Raw genomic sequence first — 22,200 nt, 5'->3', positions numbered from 1 at the left:
ACTGTTTCACCATAAATAAATATTATCAATGTAACTAAAGATAATGCAGCACTTGATCCTTTTATTGATGTCACACAGATACATACAGGTCATTTCCTAAAAAAGGGAAATGTACTATTAACATTCTATTACATGTATGTGATTATTACAGATGTAATTCATATTTCAGAGTAGTAATTGTAAATTACTTCGTGTAATCAAGATGAGAGACCACGGCTATAAAAGCGAAGGTGGATTTGGGAAGCCTGTCGCAGCCATGTCCTGTCCGTATACGCGACCAACCCATTGCGGAAGGTGCAAGATTGATAAGGAGAGTCCTCAGAATTCAGCGTATATTGCGGGACAGACAGGATCCTTTAGCTCAGCGCGACAGTGTGCTCATAGAGAGATATCGATATTCCCGTGAGGGTATTATTTACTTAACCAACTTGTTGACGAGGGGGTGCAGGACCACCACCTGTCTTTTTTTCCTCTGCCCTTTTCTTGGTTGCTGTTATGAACAAACTAACAGAGTATTACAGGCCAGTATTACCTTGCCAAGAGACGCAAAGCAATCTAAGAGATAAATATTACCATTCTGTAGAATACTCCTGTATTCCACTTTTACTTGTTCCCATGTTCTTGTGGGTCCTGTTGTGGCTCTAATGTGAAAGGGGATATAATATAACATATTATAATATAATATAATGCCATATGATATTGGACAATATAGTGTCATATGATAGATCTACCCTACCGCCTACTGGTGTTGGCCAGAGGGGCCGATGGCGCGATATGGCAGCCTGGCTACAACCGTAGCTGCCTCCACCAGTGTGTGAATGTGGGAGTGAATGAATAGTGGTATCGTAAAGCGCTTTGGGTGCCTTGGAAAGCGCTATATAAACCCAATCCATTATTATTATTATTATTAAATTACCTACGAGTTTGATTTGTCAGCAACTTTCTGCCAGCCCTCTCTCCTTGCTTTTGCAGCCTTTGCAGTGTTCTCTTGCGTTTTGATTAAACTCTGAAACTCCTGAAATCCCTCACTCATGAGTTCTTGCTCTGCTGCCGGAAAATACCGAGCACGCCCCTTGGACATTTTCGCCGACCAATCAGCGGGTTGCCGATCAATGTTTCTACTATCGATGCGTAGCCCCTTTTACGACACCCAGTGATGTCACATTCCTGCGTCCAGCTGTAGTAATCGTCAACAGCAGGTGTGTTCGGGGAACCGGATTAGCGAGCTCACGGTTAGCGCGATGATTTGATCTTGGATGTGTCATTTGATCTTGGATGTAGTAAGCGACGTACGAAGAACGGGCCCCAGGGCCCTGTTTCAGGAAGCCGGTTTAGTGGAAAAACTGAGTAAGTATACCCTGAGTTAACGAAAACTCTGGGTTTTCGGTTTCACAAAGCGAGTTCAGCTGCAGCCTGAGTGAGTCACTATGACGACACACGCCGTGAAGCTAACCTGCCCCCTAGCAGGTTTACTACAACTAACCCTGACTGTCTCCGCCCCTTTGTCAGAAACCTGACTGTAGGAAGTGTCAGACATGGCGTGCTCCTTCCTTGAAGAGCCAGTAGATCGTGAAGCCCAAATTCTCCGCAGAGCTCTCCACCGGGACAGAGTGATTAGAGCGCGTTTGGACATTTTATCATTTCCTGATGATTTCCTGTGTGAACGTTACCGTTTCTCAGCACAATCTATAATTTATTTGGATAACATCCTCAGGCCATATATTACGCATGTGACACATCGCGGACATGCTCTCAGTTCTGTACATATTATTTGTATTGCACTTCGGTTTTTTGCAAACGGGAGCTTTCTGTATAATATTGGTGACGCTGAGCACGTTTCCAAGGCTACCGTCTGTCGGGCAGTCAGGAATGTTACAGTTGCACTGAAACGTCTCCTGTACTCGTTTGTGGTGTTCCCCGGTCACAGACCCACAAGATTTATCAAAGAGGGATGCCACAAAATTGCAGGTATCAGGATGAACAAAACTTAATTTATGATGTGGTGATACTTGGACTACTACTTAAATTTTACATTTATTTTCAGGGTTCCCAGGCGTGATTGGCTGTACAGATGGCACTCACATTCCAATCATTGCTCCTTCAGTAAATGAAGGAGACTATGTGAACAGGAAGTCTTTCCACAGCATTAATGTACAGGTACATAGTTCCCTGTAGCATTTCAAACTAACAAATTATTTCATTATAGTAATGGATGCTAATTTGTGTTCTCTGCACTGTGAAGATCATATGTGATGCTGCCAACATTATCACAAATGTGGAAGCCAAGTGGCCAGGCTCTGTCCATGACTCACAAATATTCCGTGAATGTACACTGAGCACAAAATTTGGACATGGTGAGTTGAGAATACTTTAAAATATATAAAGACCAATTGCTTCAGGGACATTTGAACTGAAGTGTACCCTTCTGTCTTAGGAGAGTTCACTGGCTACTTGCTTGGTGATAGGGGGTATCCATGTTTACCCTATTTGCTTACCCCTTACCCTGACCCTGAACCGGGCCCACAGCAGCGATATAATCTGGCTAATTGCAGGACAAGAGCCAGAGTTGAAATGACTATCGGAATGCTTAAGGCCCGGTTCCAGTGCCTGCAAAGACTCAGGGTCACCCCAGAAAGGGCATGTGACATTATTGTGGCATGTGTGATTCTTCACAACATTGCCACAATTAGAGGAGAACACTGTCCTTCTGAACCAAACATCAGCAGTGATCCAAACCATGAACATCCTGACCCTCCCACGGACATACAAGATGGAAGAGCAGTCAGAGACACCATATGTCACAATCATTTCTTTTGACCCATCACCTCAACATGTTGAAAGAAGAATAAACAGATTTTTTGTTCAACTGGCTTTATTGGTCGCCTGTGTTTCCTGTACACAAAGTATTAAAAGATGTAAACCTCATAAAGTGTCTCTGTTGCTTCCTCCTCTGTAACAGCTGTCAATGTTTCTTCATTATTTTCCTGTAGTAAAGAAATAGACAACATTGCTGTTCTACTGTAAACTCATATAATCTGTGGAGTATTACTCACAACTGCATGTTGGTCTGGCTCAACAGGAGGCTGCACCAGATGCAGTACACCATCACCATCAACTGATAGAATATGAGGTTTATACAGGTCACTTATAACTTACAAGGGACCAAATGGCAATTAACAAACATACCAAGCACCTTACACTTCATTGTCATTATGCTCTCAAAGACAACCAAGACTGAGGGAAGGCAAAATCAGTAGGAAAATAACTTCACTACAAAATAATTCATTATGGTAAAGAGTTTATCAAATGAATGTGTCGCACTGCAAAGGTGACTGTGAAGAAAGGATGTATGCACATCATGTATTATTTTGAATTTACCCCTTATGTAGGCACTTGTGTCTTGTGGGGTTATTGACTCAGAGGATGTCCCCGCAGAGATGCCTTCGGCCACAGGGCGCCCACTGTTTTGGCTGAGGGCCAACTGCTCAGCCTCTGTGAGTGGTGGTGGTGGAGGACCCCCACCTGTTTTTCGGGCCTCCGCTTTTTTTCTGTTGGCTATAACGGGCCACATTTGAGCATACAGAGTAAGCAAATATGTACTTGTAATGTGCTCAGATAATTTCAATAAGTGCTTACAGAGGGGAAATTAATGTAGCCTCTAACTGCAATTGATTTACATCGGACAAACAGACCAAGCACTATGGCTCATAATACAATTACACCTTACCTGTTTGGACTATATTTTTATATTTCATTTTTACTTGCTGCCAGGAACGTTTGGGGCCTGTTGGGTTGCACCTGCGCTCACATCACATCACAACATAAAATGTATAAAATAACAAATAAAATAACATATGATAAAATAACGTGTTAAATGGGTGGAAATCCCTAGATCAATGTTTATATTAACACTCACGCATTGACTCTGTCGGCTATGTTTTGCCATGCATGCTTTTGCAGCTGAGGCTGTGTTACTTTTTTCCGCGGAATTTGCATGTTATCGGCATATACTGCCATCAGAATTTCGGCCTCAAGCGCTGTAAGATGCATTGACCGCGCCTTCTTTCCCTCCGTCTCCATGGTGACTCGCTTAATCTGTGCTCCGCTTATCAGGGCTTTATGTATCCTCGTCCGCGCGCTTCACTTGGGGTTAAAGCAACTCCGCGTTGACTGAACTAATTGTTATCAGCCTTTCTGAAACGGAATATTCCGAGTTGGACAGTTCGGGGTTACTCAACCGTGAGTGTCGTTTTTCACTCTGAGTTTTCTAAACCGGCTTCCTGAAATAGGGCCCTGGCCTCCTGCATGGGAGGTTGGGATTGCTTAACTAAACGGCCCCAAACAGTTTTCCATTCATTTTCTATGGTAGTGCTAAACCACTACAGATGTAATATATTTTTGGCCACTATGGTCTTCTGGTGCTCTTGCGAGTTTGAGATACGGCTTTTTTTTTTTTTTTTCTTTTAAATTTCAGAAGACAAAACAAATTATGCACCGCTTGCAACAGATCTCAGCGATCCTTGTTTATGTTCTTTTTTTTTTTTTTTTTTTTTTTTTTTTCTATTTTATTTTTTTGCCTGTCCCGTTTGGGTCTTTAGCCATCAGAATTATTGTCTGAAGGCCAAGAAGGATGCCCAACAGATTTACTTTACCAAGTGGATCATCATGGCTCTGCCATATTGGTCCATTTGACCTTTTTGTTGTTGTTATTATGATTATTTTTATTTTTCAGTTGTTACAGATGGGACAGACATGACTGAGGGATAGGTAAGAGAGAACAAAAGAGAGGGGTGTAAAGAAAAACAGAGGGGAAGAGGGACGGTGAGAAAGGGGACTTAAAAGAAAGGAAGAAAAAAAAAACTCACCTGGATCACCTGTTGAGAGAAGGGGGGGAAGAGAAAACAAGCAAAAAAGAGAGGAACATAATAAACACCACACCATTGCAATAATCTAGCTAAGTGTAAATAACAGTAAATACTAAATATTGAATGTTATTGTGCAGCACCCAAGACTGACAGTGCACAATGTGCTTTGAGGTAGCAGCCAAGAAAGGTGTAGTTTGTCTGTGAACACCTGTGTGCGCATCTGTATGGATGAGCGCACTTGTATTCAAAAGGTTTCTCCATGTAACGATCTGTTAGGGGGTGTGGGGAACATTAGCCCCGTCCCCCAGGGCATGAAAGAGGCATGGAGGAGATCGAGCCCGAAGAGCACCATCGGCTCCTTGGTCATTGATCAAAGATAAGAAACGTTGTTTGAAATGAGAATAAACGAACAGAATAAATTTTCAGGTGTATTTTAAAGATAACAGATGTGTTGCAATATCATTTGCGATGCAATGGACAAGGGCTGGGCGATATGGCCTAAGATAGATATCTATCGCGATATTTTTTTTTTTTTCTTTCCTCCCCCCCGTATAACGTATTTTACACACTGTAAGGCGAACTTAAAATCCTTTAATTTTCTCAAAAATCGACAGTGTGCTTTATGTATGAATTCTGGTTGTGCTTACTGACCTCGAACAGATTTTATATGGTACATGGCGCGCAGAAATCTGTCCAATGTTTTAGTACAACTTTGGTAAGCTACGAAGGCGCACCGCTTGGTGGATTGCCGGAGCATTACGGCTACTGTAGTCAGGAGCCTCGCAGAGTAATCTGGGTCCAAAACTCCGTCTGCTTCAGGTCCCAAAATCAAACGAACACTGCGACACAGTTTGTATTGCCTGGAGAAAAAACACTTATCGCAAATGTTTATTCAGATTTTCTCTTTATTGTTCTCCTGCATCCTGCTGTTAAACCCAGCCACAATGTGCAGCAAGATTATAACCTGAAATGTCTTTGTTTCTGTTTGGAATCAATTTTGTTTAATATAATTGTTTATTTTTTCACTGCATGTCAAGATGCACAAGAAAGTTGCGCCATATCCAGGGAAAATCTCAGTGGTGTTCCGCAAGGGGCCACTTGGATACACTCTCCAGGACCCGTCAAAAGAAGCTCGACGGATTAAAAATGACCCCAAACTGCAGGACAAGTCTGCACCTGTGAGGGAGGACTTTGTACGTCAGAATGCTCTGACTGACGTCTATCAGAGAGGAGGGGATGTGTCTGACATGAAGGAAGTGCAGGGAGAGAGTACATCCTGCAGTTTGGAAAGTATAAAGGGAAATCTTTCCGGTGGCTTCTGGAGAATGATGTCGGGTACACCATGTACCTGATCAAAGATCTCCAGAAGGAAGAGGCTGCAGGGACCTCTGTGGAAGAAAGGCATGGCAAGGAGAGCTTGCATTCATTTGTACAGTATGCCCTCAGCTTTACAGAGAAAGACTCTTCTGAACTGCGAGACCAGCAGAGTGAGTGTTGCTGCAGATGCCTCTGAGGATGATCAGCTGGTTGGCTTTGGCTCACGAACTAAGAGCACCTGGAAGGATATTTGGGATGGCAGAGGTGACGGCTATGCAGCCTTTATCATGAGGAAGAGCTGCAGTCAAGGAACATGGATGCATAAGTTGCAGCAGTACCTGCGGAAGAAGCAGCAGTCTGCGTCTGATTGCAAAAATCCTCCAACTAAACCCCTGGGTAAATTGTTTTAATAATATTTAATAACGTTGTTGATGTGAAATAAGTTCAGTATATATTTATCTAATTGTTGCCTGCATCATAGGGATGGATGAGGATAAAGCCCTGGAGGACGCAATGCTGAGCATCTCACCTGTAAAACTACAAATGCAGAGCTGTAAGTACTGCGCTATTACTAAATGTCAGACGTGATAATGGCTAAGTCTGTTTCTATCTCATATGCCTCTGTCTCTGCATAACTAGTCACTGTGCCAGCAGCAGCAAAAGGGTCCACACCCAGAGGATCTTCCGGAGCAAACACAGGCTTTCAAATGAAAGGTTTCAGAACTGGAGTACAATTGTTTTACATGAATTGTTCTCCAAAGCTGAGCCTGAACTTTAACTTTTATATATTGTCTTGTTCTTGTTTTTGTGTGTTCTGGCGATGTTCCTCTAATAGTATAGTTGTATGCTGGCATTATGCTAACACCACCTGGGTCTGGGTGCAGTTTCCCCCTCCAGGGGCAAGGGTACCTAGACTCAGTTCTTAGAGCACGCTTGGAGTGTGATTGTGTGTACAGTGTCTCTCTATGTCTGTCTCCACGTTGGTTGAGTGTTGAGTAATTGCATATGAGAGCATGAGGGTAGGAATGGATGTTTGTATCTGTGTGTGCCTGTATGTCTGTGTCTATATGTCAGGTTGGGTACCAGACGCCACCTCTCTGGGGACATCTCAGGACCTCTAAGGTATGGAGGCCTATCTCCCCCCACTTCCCCCCCTGCCAGTGGCGGACTCCCTCAGACATCGGTGCGTTGGTGGTTTTTTGTGTCCGGGGATGGGCGCCCAGGTACACACCAGCTCACTCCTGGTGGCTGCTTGTCAGGGCCTGGGGCTCGCTCAGGCCACTTCGGGGGTGGGGTGCCCTCGGCCTCTCGGACTGGGGCTCGGTCACTCTGGCACAGCTGGCTGCCGGCGGAGCTCACGGGCACCTCACTGCAACCCCCCCTGGCTTCTGCTCTGCGGCTGCTGAGTGAGCCCTCATCTGGGACTCTCCTCGGCTTTTTCTGGGACAGTGGCGCGGCTGCCCCTCTGTTGGTCTTCCTTGGTCTCTTGTGTTCTGGGGGCCTCTGGATGTCTGGAGTCTTGATCTCCTCCATACCTGCTTCATGCCCTGGAGGACGGGGCTGTGGCTCCCCCATACCCTCTAGCAGATCATTACATGAAGGAACATTACATCAAGCAACTTAAAGAAGTCCAGACGCTTTTCTTTGCAAGCTCCTTTGACTACGATGACCTGGATGACTGAGAACCTTCACAGACATACATGAAGGAACCTTTTTTTCCTTTTTCTTTTTTTTTTTTTTTTTTTTTTTGTGTGTCCCGTTTGGATCTTTAGCCATCAGAATTGTTGTCTTAAGGCCAAGAAAGATGCCAAGCGGATTTATTTTATCAAGTGGATCATCATGGCCTTGCCATATTGGTCCATTTGATTGACCTTTATTATAATTATGAATTTATTTTATTTTCAGTTCCTACAAACGGGACAGACATGACTGGGGGATAGGACAGGGAGAAAGAATGAAAGAAAGAGAGGGAGAGAAAGAAAACCAAAGGGGAGAAGAGACGGTGAGAAGGGGGGAAGAAAGGAAAAAAAAAAAACCCAAACAAAAAAAAACAAAAAAAAAAACACCTGGGTCACCTGTACAGAGAGAAAAAAACAGAAGAGAAAGCAAACAACAAAGAGCAACATAATAAAAAAACGGCACCATCACAATAAACTAGCTAGCAGTAAATATCAGTAGATACTAAGTAATAAACGATATTGTGCAGCACGCAAGATAGACAGCGCACAATGTGCTTTGAGGCAGCAGCCAAGAAAGCTGTAGTCCGCGTCTGTGAATACCCGTGTGTACACCTGTGTGCATACCTGTGTGGATCAGCATGCTTGCATTCCAAAGGTTTCTCCATGTAACGATCTGCTAGGGAGTGTGGGGAGCCACAGCCCCGTCCTCCAGGGTATGAAGCAGGTATGGAGGAGATCAAAACTCCAGACATCCAGAGGCCCCCAGAACACAAGAGACCAAGGAAGACCAACAGAGGGGCAGCCGCACCACTGTCTCAGTAAGAGCTGAGGAGAGTCCCAGATGAGGGCTCACTCAGCAGCCGCGGAGCAGAAGCCAGGGGGAGTTGCAGTGACGCGCCCGTGAGCTCCGCCGGCAGCCAGCTGCGCCTGAGTGACCGAGCCCCAGGCCGAGAGGCCGGGGGCACCCCACCTCCAAAGTGGCCCGAGCGAGCCCCAGGCTCCAGGCCCTGATAAGCGGCCGCCAAGGAGTGAGCCGGAGTGTACCCGGACGCCCATCCCCAGACACAAAGAACCACCAACGCACCGATGTCTGAGGGAGTCCGCCACTGGCAGGGGAAGTGGTGGTGGGTGGAGATAGGCCTCCAAACCTTGGAGGGCCTGAGATGTCCACAGAGAGGTGGCGTCTGATACCCAACCTGACATATAGACACAGACATACAGGCACACACAGACACAAACATCCATTCCCACCCTCATGCTCTCATATGCACTTACTCCACACTCAACCAACGTGGAGACAGACATAAAGAGACGCTGTACACACGATCACACTCCCCAAGCGTACTCTACAAACCAGGTCTAGGTACCCTTGCCCCTGGAGGGGGGAACTGCACCCAGACCCAGGTGGTGTTACCCTTTTCCCTGCGGTGGGGAGAGGCAGACCGCCCCGACTCCGCAGCAGCAGGGAGGCCCCACACTCCAGACCGCAGTCGGACGGCCAACTCCTCCTAGCCCCCCGCTCCAGCAGGCCGCAGAGAACGGGGGTGAGAGAAGACTCCAAACCTCCCTCCACCCGCTCATTGTAGTGTTGATGCATGTGTGTTCTAAGGTGCAATTAAAACCCAGGAGGGCATGGAGCTACCTGCCAGAGAGCAGCAGGTAAGCGCATAGTCCCTCCTGCTAGCCCTCAATGTCTACGTGTATTCAAAATTGAGAGGTGGGCAACGACGCCAGGGGTAAGGTGTACACCCTGATGGTAATTTGGACTCCGTGTATCGTGCCCACCCCCAAGATCCTATATGTATGTGTAATGAGAGTGTGAGTAATGTGAATGTCTAAGTTGTGGGATAAAATTGAGGCAGAGGCAGCCAGAAGGGGACAGAAGGGGGGGTAGCCTCCTCTGCACCCTGGTGACATACCCCTACTCCAAGGCCCTGCATGTGTGGGTGGTTGTGGTGGAGCGGGAGGAGGGAGGCAGCTGGAGATGGGGAGGGAAGGAAGGGAGGGGCAGGTGACCCCTCCCTGGGGCCAGCTCCCCTGCTGACCCCAGTAGGCACTCCCATACTCCGCGACCCGCCAGGGAAAGGGGGCCCAGGCCCATCCAGACCAGGGCCCAGCGCAGCAGCGCCCCCCGGCCCCACAGAGCCCGGGACAGTCCACCCAGCCCCACCACAGAGAAAACTGCACCCACCCCACCATCCACTCATCTTCCAGACTACATGAGACAATAGACGCCCAGGCTGAGATCTTCCTCCACCTCTCCTGTATCTCCCCCTCCTGCAGAGAGTTCCTGGGGAGAGGAAAGCTCCTGCTAGGTGTGACAATCTCCCCCACCAGTTGAAGAGCCCCCCAGGTGGCTCGACGCACCGGCGGCACCCTGCGCCAGGGATGGGCCCCCATGCACCCACCCGCCCACAACCCCAGCAACACACAAACCAGGACCCAAGGCCCCGAGGCCCGGCCAGGGCCCCAGCCCAGAGACGGAGCGCCCCCAGAACCTCACGCCCATCCCGGACCCACCCAGGGGCAGACAGGCTACCAGGTCAGTAACCCACGTCCGTCAGCACAGACCCTCCCCTAGCCCCGCTGCACACAGCCACGAGGAAACGGTCACCCGAGAGCCAAAAGAGCCCCCAATCGGACATGACCGTTACCCCGGGTTGAGCCCCCCAAGGAATATGCCTCCGGGGAACCCCCCCGACGCCCTAAGCCTGTCCCTACCCCCACACCAATCACAACAGTGAAGGCGGGACCAAACTATGACCCCCCCCACCCCCACTAGGTGATGGAGCTGATCAAAGGAGCCCAGAGCAATTGATCTGATGTGGTGGCAGAGGCTGTATCAAGACTAGGGATGGGTATCGTTTAGGTTTTATCTGATACCGGTGCCAAATCGGTACTTTTGAAACTGTGCCGGTGCTCAAACGGTGCTCAAACCGGTGCTTAAAGAATGGAGAACACAAAATTGGTCCAAAAACCTCTCATATTCAGCTGGTTTTTTGTAAAAAGATAACAATGTTAGCCTTTTCTGCAGCTATGGGGCACTCTTAGCTGGAAGCAGTGCTTAAACAATGGAAAAAATACAAACTTTGTCCAAAAACCTCTCATGTTTAGCTGTTTCCCTCTTTTTCTTTGGTCATTTTAGCCTTTTTGGCCAGGGTGAAGGGAGTATCTGCCATCAAACAAGAAGACAGCCGCATGTAGCTATGATGATGTTTGCTAGTTCACCTTACATGCATTAATGTAATAATGTGGTTAGCCTACTCAACGTAAATTACACACAAACAACATTAAGCTACTCACGCAGAGAAGAACGGCTGCTGCTGCCATCAAATACGGCGCATTTCTCGGCTTTTAAAAAAAAAATGCTATGCGTCGCCAGGTGTTTCATCGGATTCGAGGTGTTACTTCCTTTGACAGTATCACAGTATCATCTTAAAGCACTTGTTGCAGGCTGCTGAGTTTGCATATTTTGCTGTGAAGTACAGCCAGACTTTTGACCGCTTTGCCTTGGGCATTTTTAATCTGTAGCTCTGCATAAAAGAACGTACGTACCTGGCCCCGCCTACTATCCTCGGAAACGTAAAATGATTGGCTAGAAGTGTATCACAGCTCAGGAAAAAAAAGCACCGAAATGTGCGCTGCTTTTCGGTCTGGTTACTACCGTTTATGTCAGAACCGGTGCCACCAGTACCCATCCCTAATCAAGACTAATGTAATCTAATAGATAATTTCTATATTGGTTAGAATTAAGATTGTTTTTATTTTTCCAGTTCATGAGGACAGTTTTCTTGGCTATGCATAGGGCAGTGAAAACCATATGGGCTATATTCTTTTCTGAAGTGACATCTAAGCTGCCCAACAAACACACTAAGGGGGAAGTTGGAATGTTACATTTCAGACACTTTGATAAGTCTTCACATATCTCGCGCCAAAACTTCTGCACTGGTGGACAGAACCAAAGAGCATGAATGTAATTGTCTGGTGTATTGCCTTGACAGTGTGAGCAGTTGTTGGAAGATGTAAAGCCCATCTTGAACATCCGATGACCTGTATAGTGCACTCTATGTAGTATTTTGTATTGTATTAATTGCAGACTGGGATTTTTAATCAATTTAAAGGTTTTTAAGCATACCTGAGACCAGAAGTTTCAGTCTAAACTGACTGATAGATCTGCTTCCCACTTTGCAATAGGAAGGGATATTGATTCATCTAATTTAGAAAGTGTTCTGTATATTTTGGATAATAATTTGGGGGATTTAAGAGTAAGAAAATGTGCCGCACTTGGTGGTGTTTGTAATTAAACTTGACTGAGGTTAAATTTCTTTTTTACTATGGATTTAATTTGTTGCTATTCTAAAAATCTTTTCTTGTTGATCCCATATTGTGCAACTAGTCTGTCAAATGGAATAAATTCTGTTCCCTCTAATATATGTTCTAAGTATTTAATTCCTTTACAACTCCATTCTGGGAAATTAATCATATTATTGTTTTGTAATATGTCAGGGTTATTCCAGATAGGTGTACGTTTGCATGGGATTAATGAAGACTCCGTTATTTTTAGAAACTCCCACCATGCTGTCAGAGAGAAGCTGATGTTGATACTTTTAAAGCATTCATGTCTTTTGATGTTTGAGCTAATAAATGGTAGGTCTGAAATCTCTAGATCCTTGCATAGTGCCTGTTCAACATCTAGCCAGGGCTCATCTAAGAAGGTATGTTTTAACCATTCTGAGATGAACTGAAGCCTGTTGGCTAAGAAGTATTGGTGAAAATTAGGCAGATCTAATCCTCCTCCTTGGTTCTTTGTAGCGTTTTTAAGCTGATACGCGGGGGTTTATCTTTCCAAAGGAATTTGGAAATTATATGAATCCAGAGATCTGAACCAAGCTTGTGATGGTTTGTTAGGGATCATCAAAAATAAGTAATTTATTTTTGGCAAGATCATCATTTTTATAGTGGCGACCCTTCCCATGAGTGATATGGGTAAAGATTTCCATCTAGTCAGATCGCCTTCTACTTTCTTTAGAAGTGGGATGTGGTTTAATTTAGTTAAGTCTGAAAGCTTAGGAGAAACATTAATACCTAAATATTTAATATTTCCGGATTGCAGTGGGGCAGAGGAAGAATTATGGAAGGAGCAGTTAATGGGGAGAACTGTAGATTTTGGCCAGTTAATTGAATAATCTGAAACTCTTGAAAACCAGTTTATTAGAGTAATTACCTCAGAGAGGTTGGTTTGTGTGCTTTGCAGAAAAAGCAACACATCATCTGCATAGAGACTGATTTTATGTTCTATGTTCTTACATTTTATGCCCTTAATTGTTGTAGCCTGTCTAAATGCTGCTGCTAGAGGTTCGATAAAAATTGCAAAAAGTGAACGGGAGAGTGGGCATCCCTGTCTGGTGCCCCTCAGGAGACAGAAACTGGAGGATGTCTGGTCATTTGTTCTGATATGAGCTGTAGGGGAGTTGTATAATATTCTTATCCAGTTTATGAAAGAGTTTCCAAAACCAAATTTGTGTAAAGTTGCGAATAAAAATTTCCAGTTAACTCTGTCAAATGCTTTTTCTGCATCTAGGGATAATATTATGGTTTCGATGTTTTTATTGTATGAGTAGTCTATTAAATTAAGTAATCTACGAGTGTTTGTTGAGGAGTGCCGACCTTTTATGAAACCAGTTTGGTCAGGATGAATTAAGAGGGGGGTTATTTTCTCTAATCTCTTTGAGAGAGCTTTGCAGATTATTTTAAGGTCTACATTTAAAAGAGAAATTGGACGATAGCTTGAGGGAAATAAAGGGTCTTTGCCTGGTTTTAGCAGGAGACTAATGTTGGCAGAATTCATATTTGGTGGTAGTCTGCCATTTTCCTCGATTTCCTGCAACATTCCGTGGAATACTGGTGCCAGAATTGTCCAGAATTCTTTGTAGAATTCTGCAGGGAAGCCGTCTGGACCTGGAGCCTTATTATTGGGCATACTTATCAGGGCTTCCTGGAGTTCACGTGGCGTCAGTGGCGAATCCAGTTCCATTGCTTGACTGTCTAGTAATTTTGGAAGAGTTACGTTGTCAAGAAACAGATCAATTTCATTTTTAGATGGGTTTATTTGTGGTGAGTATAAAGTTTCATAGAAATCCCTAAAAATGTTGTTTATTCTTCCAGGGTCATATATTGTGTTCCCCGATAAATCTTTAGCAGCACATATAGTTGTTTTTTCTTTATTTATTTTTAACTGGTTAGCTAGAAATCGACCTGATTTGTTACTGTGTTCAAAATTCTGCAAGTGAAGTCTTTGTATAAGGAATTGTGTTTCTTTTTTTTTTTTATTAATAGTTTCATTTAATTCTAATTTTGTCTTGCGTATTTTGTTCAATGTTTCCTGATCTTGGTCGCATGCGTAGGCTTCTTCTAGTGATTTGATGGTTTTTTTTCTAATTCCTGAATATTTTTGTTTTCTTCTTTCTTTTTGTGTGATGAGAAAGAAATTATTTTACCTCTCATCACAGCTTTCCCTGCTTCCCATAGAACAGAAGCAGATATTCCGGGAGTGTCATTAAAGTCTAAATATGAAGTCCATTCCTTTTTAAAATATTTAATAAAGTCTTCATCTTTAAGCAATGATGTATTAAATCTCCAGTTTTTACTTGGTGTAGTATTATTCTTGTGCATTAGTGTTAAAGATACAGGATCATGATCGCTGACAGCTATAGGATGAATCTCAGTGTCTGAAATGTCACTCAGCAGTGAGCTGCTGACCAGAAAATAATCCAGACGAGAGTAGGAGTGATGAACATGCGAGAAAAAAGTATATTCCTTACTGTTGGGGTGAAGGGAGCGCCATGCATCGCGAAGGCCAAAGTCGCTCATATACTGTGTGATTATATTTGTGGATTGCCAATTGCGCTGAGTTCCTGTTGTGTTGAGCCTATCCATTTCTTCATTTAGTCCAAGGTTGAGGTCACCGCCAAGAATGAGTGTGCATTCGAGGTGTTCAGAGAGTGCACTAAAAAATCCGTGGAAGAATGAGGGTTCATCAACATTTGGACCATATATACTTACAATACATAGTTTTTTGTTCAATATTGATAGTTTAATAATTAGAAATCTACCCTCTGGATCTATAACTGTATCGAGTACTGTAAAATTAACATTTTTATGTATTAAAATTGCTACTCCCCGTTGTCTAGAATTATAACAGGCTGCAAACACGTTAGGAAACTCAGGTGTTTTAAGTTCGTTTAAACATGTGACAGGTCTGTGAGTTTCTTGTAATAAAACAACATCTGCCTGTAGTTTTTTAAGCTGGTTAAATATCTTTAACCTCTTTCCTCTGGTGCCAGCTCCATTTACATTCCATGTGACAAACCTCAGCATGCCCATAATTGTGTGTGTATGTCTAATGATGTACGCTGGGTGTTTCGTTTAGACAGGTGGAGAGAATGTGGAAACATCCCTTGTTTGTAAATAGAAAGAGAGAGAGAGAAAAAAAAAAGTGTGGTGAGAGGCTCCATAAGTCTGACTATGTGTGTGAATATTCACTAATATGAACATGCGTGGCTTGTGTTATGTGTCCTGCAAGTCTGTGCGTGCTGTGAAAGAAACCACATGAACTGTGAGCAACAACAACAAAAAAAAAGAAACGAAACGGAAACATTCCAATTAAAGTAATGACGGAGGGTGACGGTGTTATATCTGCTATGAGATCATACTGATATTACTAGGTTAAACCCATGTTAAAGGAGAAAGTGTGAATGAATAAGAAAAGAGTGTAGCGGGTTCTTATCTAGAGTGCAGTCAATATAACCACGGTGTGGTGCCGGGGTCGCGGTACAGCTGTCCGTCCACGTAGAGCCGGTCCACGGCGATGACAGCACGGGAGCCTTTCTGGATGAAGCTACGTCGAACTGGGAACAGGACCTTGCGTCGTTCCAGGATCTCTTTGGGGAACTGGTCGTTCACGCTGAAGTCCGTTCCTTTCAGCTCTCTGCCGCGACTCTTCACCTGTTCCTTCTGTTTGAATTGACCGAATTTGGCCACAATAGGACGTGGTCTCCCAGTCCGCGACCTCACGCCCCCCAAGCGATGTACTCTATCGCTTCGGGGGCGTGAAGGAACCTTTTAAAAACAAGTGCGTCCATACTCACAGGTGTACACACGGGTGCTCATGTAACCCTGGTTAACATAGCTGTCAATAAATAAAAGCCTGTTAGTAAAAACAGTCATAAGAAATATATTACAGGTGATAAATAGTCAATAAATAGATCATAATGGTTAGAAAATTCATTAAAAACATCAGCAATGATATAATTCATGTTATAGGATTTCTTTTGTGTTTAAAAACATGTTAAAAGGGTGCAGAACTTGCTAATTCATGGTGTTTTATGTTAATTCAGGTAAAATGGCTAAAATATGTATTGAGACTCTTATTGTGAAAGGGCACGCTGCAGCGTGACTCCTGTGATAGCCACACCCAATTGGGTTGTTCCTTCTTTTTGATGCTGGAGAGAGAGAAATGCAGACAGTCCTTGCAGAGCTGCTGCTTAAATGAGTGAAAAAATAGTAAAAACAAGCCAGAAATCTACATAAAGCCATTTTTGTACTCTGGAGAATGTATTTTTGTTTTTCCGACCTGTCCTTGCCTTGGTGACGTTGTAAACATAACCGAACGGGACTTGGTGAGTTCAGAAATTTTATTTGTATTGTTGTATTTTATTTCATGCAAGAAATGTTTTGTTGTATTATATTGCTCATTTCATGCAAATGGAGAGCCAAGGTAGCAGATTTGTTGTTTTATGTTAAAAACGGTGGATTCATGCTTAACCGACACACAGGCTGTACTTCAAAGGCCTTTGACGGTGTTTCAGCGCGCCATATTGGCGTCACCTCATTTACGGCTAAATAAGCTGGAAAAAAAACGGACTTTTACTGTTATTTAAGGGCTACCCGTGTGTTATTTTCGAATGTTTATGCACTTTATTTTGTTGCTATGGTAGGCCATTAAGGTTTGGATCGGGAAATGCCGAGCTAGAATCGGAGTTTGATCCGCTGAGCGAGAAACAAGATGGCGAGCCACCCACGGACCCATTGAACTGTACCGAGCAGGAAAAAAGGAAAACGCCCCCTGCTGGACGTTGAGCTCTTTCGCTGAAAAAAACTGGTAGGAATAATCCATACACCTCTGCAAAAGAACAGCGGACTTTCAAAGCACTGGATAACCATTTGGAGTAATTCCAGGATTAATAGTTAAAGGACACAAAGAAAACTTTCTTTTGTTTCTTTGTTTGTTTGTTTAAGGGATTCATTCAGCCTTTTGCTGAATTGTTTTCAGTTTTGCATTTATTTATTTATTTTTGTAATTTATTTTGGTCAACCTTACATTTTAATGCTGTAATGGTGTTAATGGAAATGTAAATAATTTTGTTGGGTTAAAACAAAATAAGAACTGGTTGAAATTTAAAGGTGAACCTAGACCAAGATTAAATTAAATCTTGGGCCTAAAGAACTGAACTTGATTTAAAATAACACAGTGTTAACTCAAGAATAGGATAAACTTGAACTTAGAACTTGAAATAAATAAGACAGTAACCTAGGTTGAAAATAACATCCTTCTAAAGCCAAATAAAAGGTTTTGAGATAAATAGGATGAACGAACAGAACATACTGAACTAAAAAGGGGAAAGAAAATATCTTGTTTTCCTTAAATGTGTGATGTTGAATGTGTTATGTAATGTGTCTATAACTGTCTATTCTGTCTTCACAAAATAACAAGCCGGCAATTTAAACGCATTTACTGGTCTGTGGTCTTTATTACATGCTACACTCATTACTGCTCTAGTAGTCGAACCTAACTGGTCCTAGTATACTGTAACGACTCCAGAAGTGTTACACTCACACACACAAACTACACCCTTTTTGGCTCCTACCTCAAAGCACACTGTGCGCTGTCGATATTACGTGCTGCACAATAATGTTTAATATTTAGTATTTACTGTTATATTCCCATAGATCATCGTGATGTTGTTTATTGTATTGCTCTCGTTTTCTTCCGCTTGTTTTACTTTTTTTTTTTCTCAACAGGTGATCCAGGTGATTGATATATGTATTTTTTTGTCTGCTTATTTAGTAATCTTGTTTTTTTTTTTGTTTTTTGTTTTTTTTTTTCCCCCCCCTCATCCTTTCTTCCCTTTCCTCATTCAAGTCTGTCCCGTATCTAGCAAGTGGGGAAAAAAAACAAAAAAAAAAACAATAAAAGATGAATCAAATAGACCATTACGGCAAGGCTGGGATGGTCAGTTTGGTAAAGTAAATCCGTTGGGCATCTTTCCTCACCTTTAGACAATAATTCTGATGGCAAAAGTACCAAACGGGACAGGCAGAAGAAGAAGAGGGGGGGGGGGAAACTATACCTGTAAGTGCAGCCTCAGGTGTGACGAGGAAGTCACCTGTGCCCCTCCCACAGGAGCCGGCATTTCTACTAAAGGAGACCACAGGTCAGTCAAACAGAAAGACCTGAGTCAAATGCTGAGCACGACCTCAGCAGCTGGAATTGTTCTCCGCACAAGAAGCTGTGGATGAAGACTGAGCTTCAGGACCTTGGACTGTGGCCTGGGTCTTGACCAGTGCGTCACGCAGGGAACGCGATTTCACTCTGGCGTCTCCCTCCACAGCCTGAGCTCATAGATACAGTGGCTGACCTTCCATCGCCAATTTTTTTTCCAGCTCCACCCCTTCTTTAGTTGGAAACCTGAAAGTGCTATCATGGTCAGGTTAAGAAACAATTATATCTTGCCATGTATCCATGGTTGCTTTCGTTCACAAGTGGTCTCTGCTGGTGTGGGCAGGCCACGAGTACTTGTTGGCACCAGTGGTCAGTATTACATCCTCTCCTCACGACTCTGCTGCAGGGCTTGTCGCAGGAACTGGTTTGCTGACAATCAACGATGGCTAGAGAAACTGCCCAAAAGGTTTACCAACCTTCTCCCTGCTTTTCTTACATACATTTGCAAGTCTGTTACGGATGAGCTCAGGAGGACTGGCAAACCTCCAGCAGACATGGCAAACCCAATAAATGAACTCATGCACCTCAAGTACGAGCGAGCTCACCTGGCGTACCTCCATGCCACAGGATCGGTCTGGGATTCTGAGGCAGGAGCTCATGGACAGAGGACCATTGGGCAGTTCCTGAGGAAGGAAAATAAGCCACAGGAGTTCAGGTCTTATGAAGACCCACATGCCTGGTGTGGCGTCTCTGTGTCCAGCCATTACCTGACAGACTGCCTGCTCGACGAATTCCGACGTCAACATCCAGCCATATCCAAACTCCGCCCGGGCACTTTTGGCCACATCTTCAGGTCTGACCACACCAGGAAGGCGGCACGAAAAGTCACACTGGCATCTGGGGTCATGTCCAGTTATTCCATAATGAATGAAAACTGGCTGATTGTTTCGTGGGTCATGGTTCAGTCTGAGACAGAAAGGTCCTTGGAGCCCATGTACCAGGGAATGGCCAAGAGGTACAGTGATGCAGGAGTGGAAAAGGCCGGCTACCACTGGGTGGACAGGTAAAAACCGTAATCATCCTTGTCATTCAAACTGCTAATCTGTCTGGACAAACTGAGTTTTTCCTTTTTAAGATCAATTTGATGCACACATATAATATCCCATATACTTACATGTATTTGTATTTTTTACATTTAGAGATTGCTGTGCTCCATTTAAGAACCCAGACTGTATCCCTGGTGAAAATCTATCGTGGGATGCCTGGAAAACTACTCCTGCTGTTATTGCTGCGGCCACATCTGGACCAGTGGCAAACAGCTGTGCCTCTCGAACCCACTACAATAAGAACATTATTGTAAAACTGAACCTGTTCCACTGCCTGAGGCGATTTTTGCGAGATTGCACCTCTGAGCATCATCCTCTGTTCAGCACTTTCTGCCAGCTTCTCTCTGCTGCATTCTCAGTGGTTGATCAGGCAGACCTGAAAAGGCTCCATGCTTATAAGTTCTGTGGCATCCATCCTGCTAATCCCACAAAGCAACACATACGGGAGCACTGCAGGATCCAAATACCACAACCCACTGAACTGCTGAACAGAGTGGAAAAGATCCTGAACCATTTTCACCTGGCCACAGACCCCAACAACCTCCCACTCTTCAAGCCAACCATGCTGAAGGCGTGGCGCGTTCAGAGAGTCCACATTTTGCGTGGCTGCCTCAGTGACCCTGAGCTCTCAGAGGGTGTAATGTTTAGGTACGGTGGGACTCTTCAGCTTAACCATGTCCCTGGTGAAGGTGCCAAGGTCCCCATCTGGATTCCTGTCCGAGGCACTTCACAGCAGGAGGGTTATCATTTCCACCAGGCCCAGTGGATTACCGGGACTCACGTATCCACTAAACTATTCCAGGCCCAGGGCATGACAGGGGTGGCACGATGGAACTACCAAAGACTGGTGGACCGTAAGCAGCCAGATGTCATTCTCCCTTCTGTTTTTGATCCAGCTCTAGTGGTGGAGTTGAATGCAGCCTCCAGGAGAGTGACCCTGCACTTCACCTCTCTGACAGAGACACTGGTGAGCGATTTGGGCTTGAATACAGAGAGCCAGGCTGCCATCCAGTCACTCTGAACTGGGACAAACACAAAACCTTGAGAAAAGATGAACCGGCTGCCCTTCAGCCCCCATCCTCGGTTCCAAAACCTGTGGCTGCCCAACTTCAGGTTCCAGCAGCGGGACCCTCCTCCAGCATGGCACCGCTAGGTGTGGCATCCTGCGCACCAGCACCACTTGTCACCCACCCTTTCTCTGGTGCACTTTTAAAGCAGGAGTTAGCATCAGAAGACACCCAGTAACCTACAACAGTCATGGGTAAGTTAACATAATGGTATTGTCAAAGAATTCCGTGTCATTACTACTACTATTATTATTATTATTATTAATGTATACATTATTATTATTATTATTATTATTATTATTATTAATGTATACATTATTATTATTATTATTATTATTATTACATGATATATGAGTAACTATTACTATTGTTTCCCAGAAATCTCTAAAGCTCTACCTCTGCCGATGCGGGCCTCACCAAGGAGTGCTCACACTGGACCTATAAAGACAGGTGGACAGGTTTTTGTGCTGGACCACACACGCTGGACACGACCCATGAAAGAGGCAATAGATGATCTGTTGCTAAAGTACCATGGGAAGAAGGACATCCTGAAGCTTGTGGATCAAGATTATGCAGACATGGTCCATCGCTCTGCTACAGATCCCAACAGCTTGCTGCATCCCACATCCAAGGTGCACGTATCCCGGTATGTGAAGCACTTGGCTAAACTTCTCAACACCAATTCATCTTTGAACATAAGCCCAGAAAAACTTCTGGAGACTCAGCAGCTGGGGCACTCTTTAACTGAAGGCAGTGAAACAACTAGTGTCACTGTAGTCACCATAAAGCCTGCCGTCTTTAACCCGCCTCCTCCTGCCCTGTCTACACCACTGACACAAGTCTCAATAGAGAAGATTGTGGAGGGCATCTTGGAAAGGCAGCAGCAGCCTGAGGGGAAAAAGGCAGACAAAGACTTGTCTTGCCTGTGGACAGCCCAAGTCTCAATATGAGACAGATGGATCCACCGTCCATTATTTTTACCAGAGAGGGCCTGTGCGCTATTCCTATTGTTCCAACAAGGTGCATCAAAGTTATGCTGCTGAGGGAATCTGTAACCCTAAAATGCCCTTTGAAGAATTTGCTCAGACAGAATTTTTCCAGAGGGAACCGGATGCTACCAAGAAGAGGGAGAAGAGAAGGATGGAGGAAAAGCAGATTCAGCCACAGGGACCTGAAACAGGGACCAAATAGTCCACACATTCATACGGGCTTCACTGGAGTGGCAGGAAAAATATTTGCTGCCCTTTGAAAGTGTACTCTATACAGAGACAAAGGCGTGGACAAGGAAATGACCTGGAAGGAGTTTCAGGAGTCTGCTTTCTATGAGGCAGAGAGACTTAGATGGATGGAAGGAAAAAAAACTAATGAGGAAGAAACAGTTGATATTGTATATAAGACAGTTTTGTTCTAGTTGTGAGTGTCTGCCTGTGTCCTTTCCAGTCAAAACAAAAAATAAATTTGCGGGTTGAATAAAAGTAACTTTAAGACAAAATTTGCCAGGGGTATGGATAATTACAGGCTTAACGGTGTATATATTGTTATATTGTGTGTGTGTGTAAAAAGAGGAAAGAAAAACAGGTGCTGCATTGGCCGGGAATCGAACCCGGGCCTCCCGCGTGGCAGGCGAGAATTCTACCACTGAACCACCAATGCACGCTGCAGCAC

The 22,200-nt window shown here is 44.3% G+C and overlaps 1 protein-coding gene across 2 annotated transcripts in view; it reads right to left on the bottom strand.

Moving 5' to 3' along the window:
• The window catches only part of ldhd (lactate dehydrogenase D), a 54,507-nt gene that overhangs the window by 21,735 nt on the left and 10,572 nt on the right, over positions 1-22,200 (bottom strand). The window contains exon 1 of one of the 2 annotated variants that reach the window (XM_082541946.1): positions 14,683-15,458. The exons of the other annotated variant lie outside the window; for it this stretch is intronic. Within the exon in view, the coding sequence (XP_082398072.1) occupies positions 14,683-14,705 (23 nt within the window). The 5' untranslated portion in view covers positions 14,706-15,458. Of the gene's footprint in view, positions 1-14,682; positions 15,459-22,200 lie in introns of those variants that run through there. 2 annotated transcript variants of the gene reach the window in all.

Source organism: Aulonocara stuartgranti, assembly GCF_965226115.1.
Source record: "Aulonocara stuartgranti genome assembly, chromosome: 7".
In the NCBI taxonomy this organism is placed as follows: Eukaryota; Metazoa; Chordata; class Actinopteri; order Cichliformes; family Cichlidae; genus Aulonocara; species Aulonocara stuartgranti.
The sequence above is the reverse complement of the archived record's forward strand: the minus strand, read 5'-3'. Positions and strand labels throughout refer to the sequence as shown.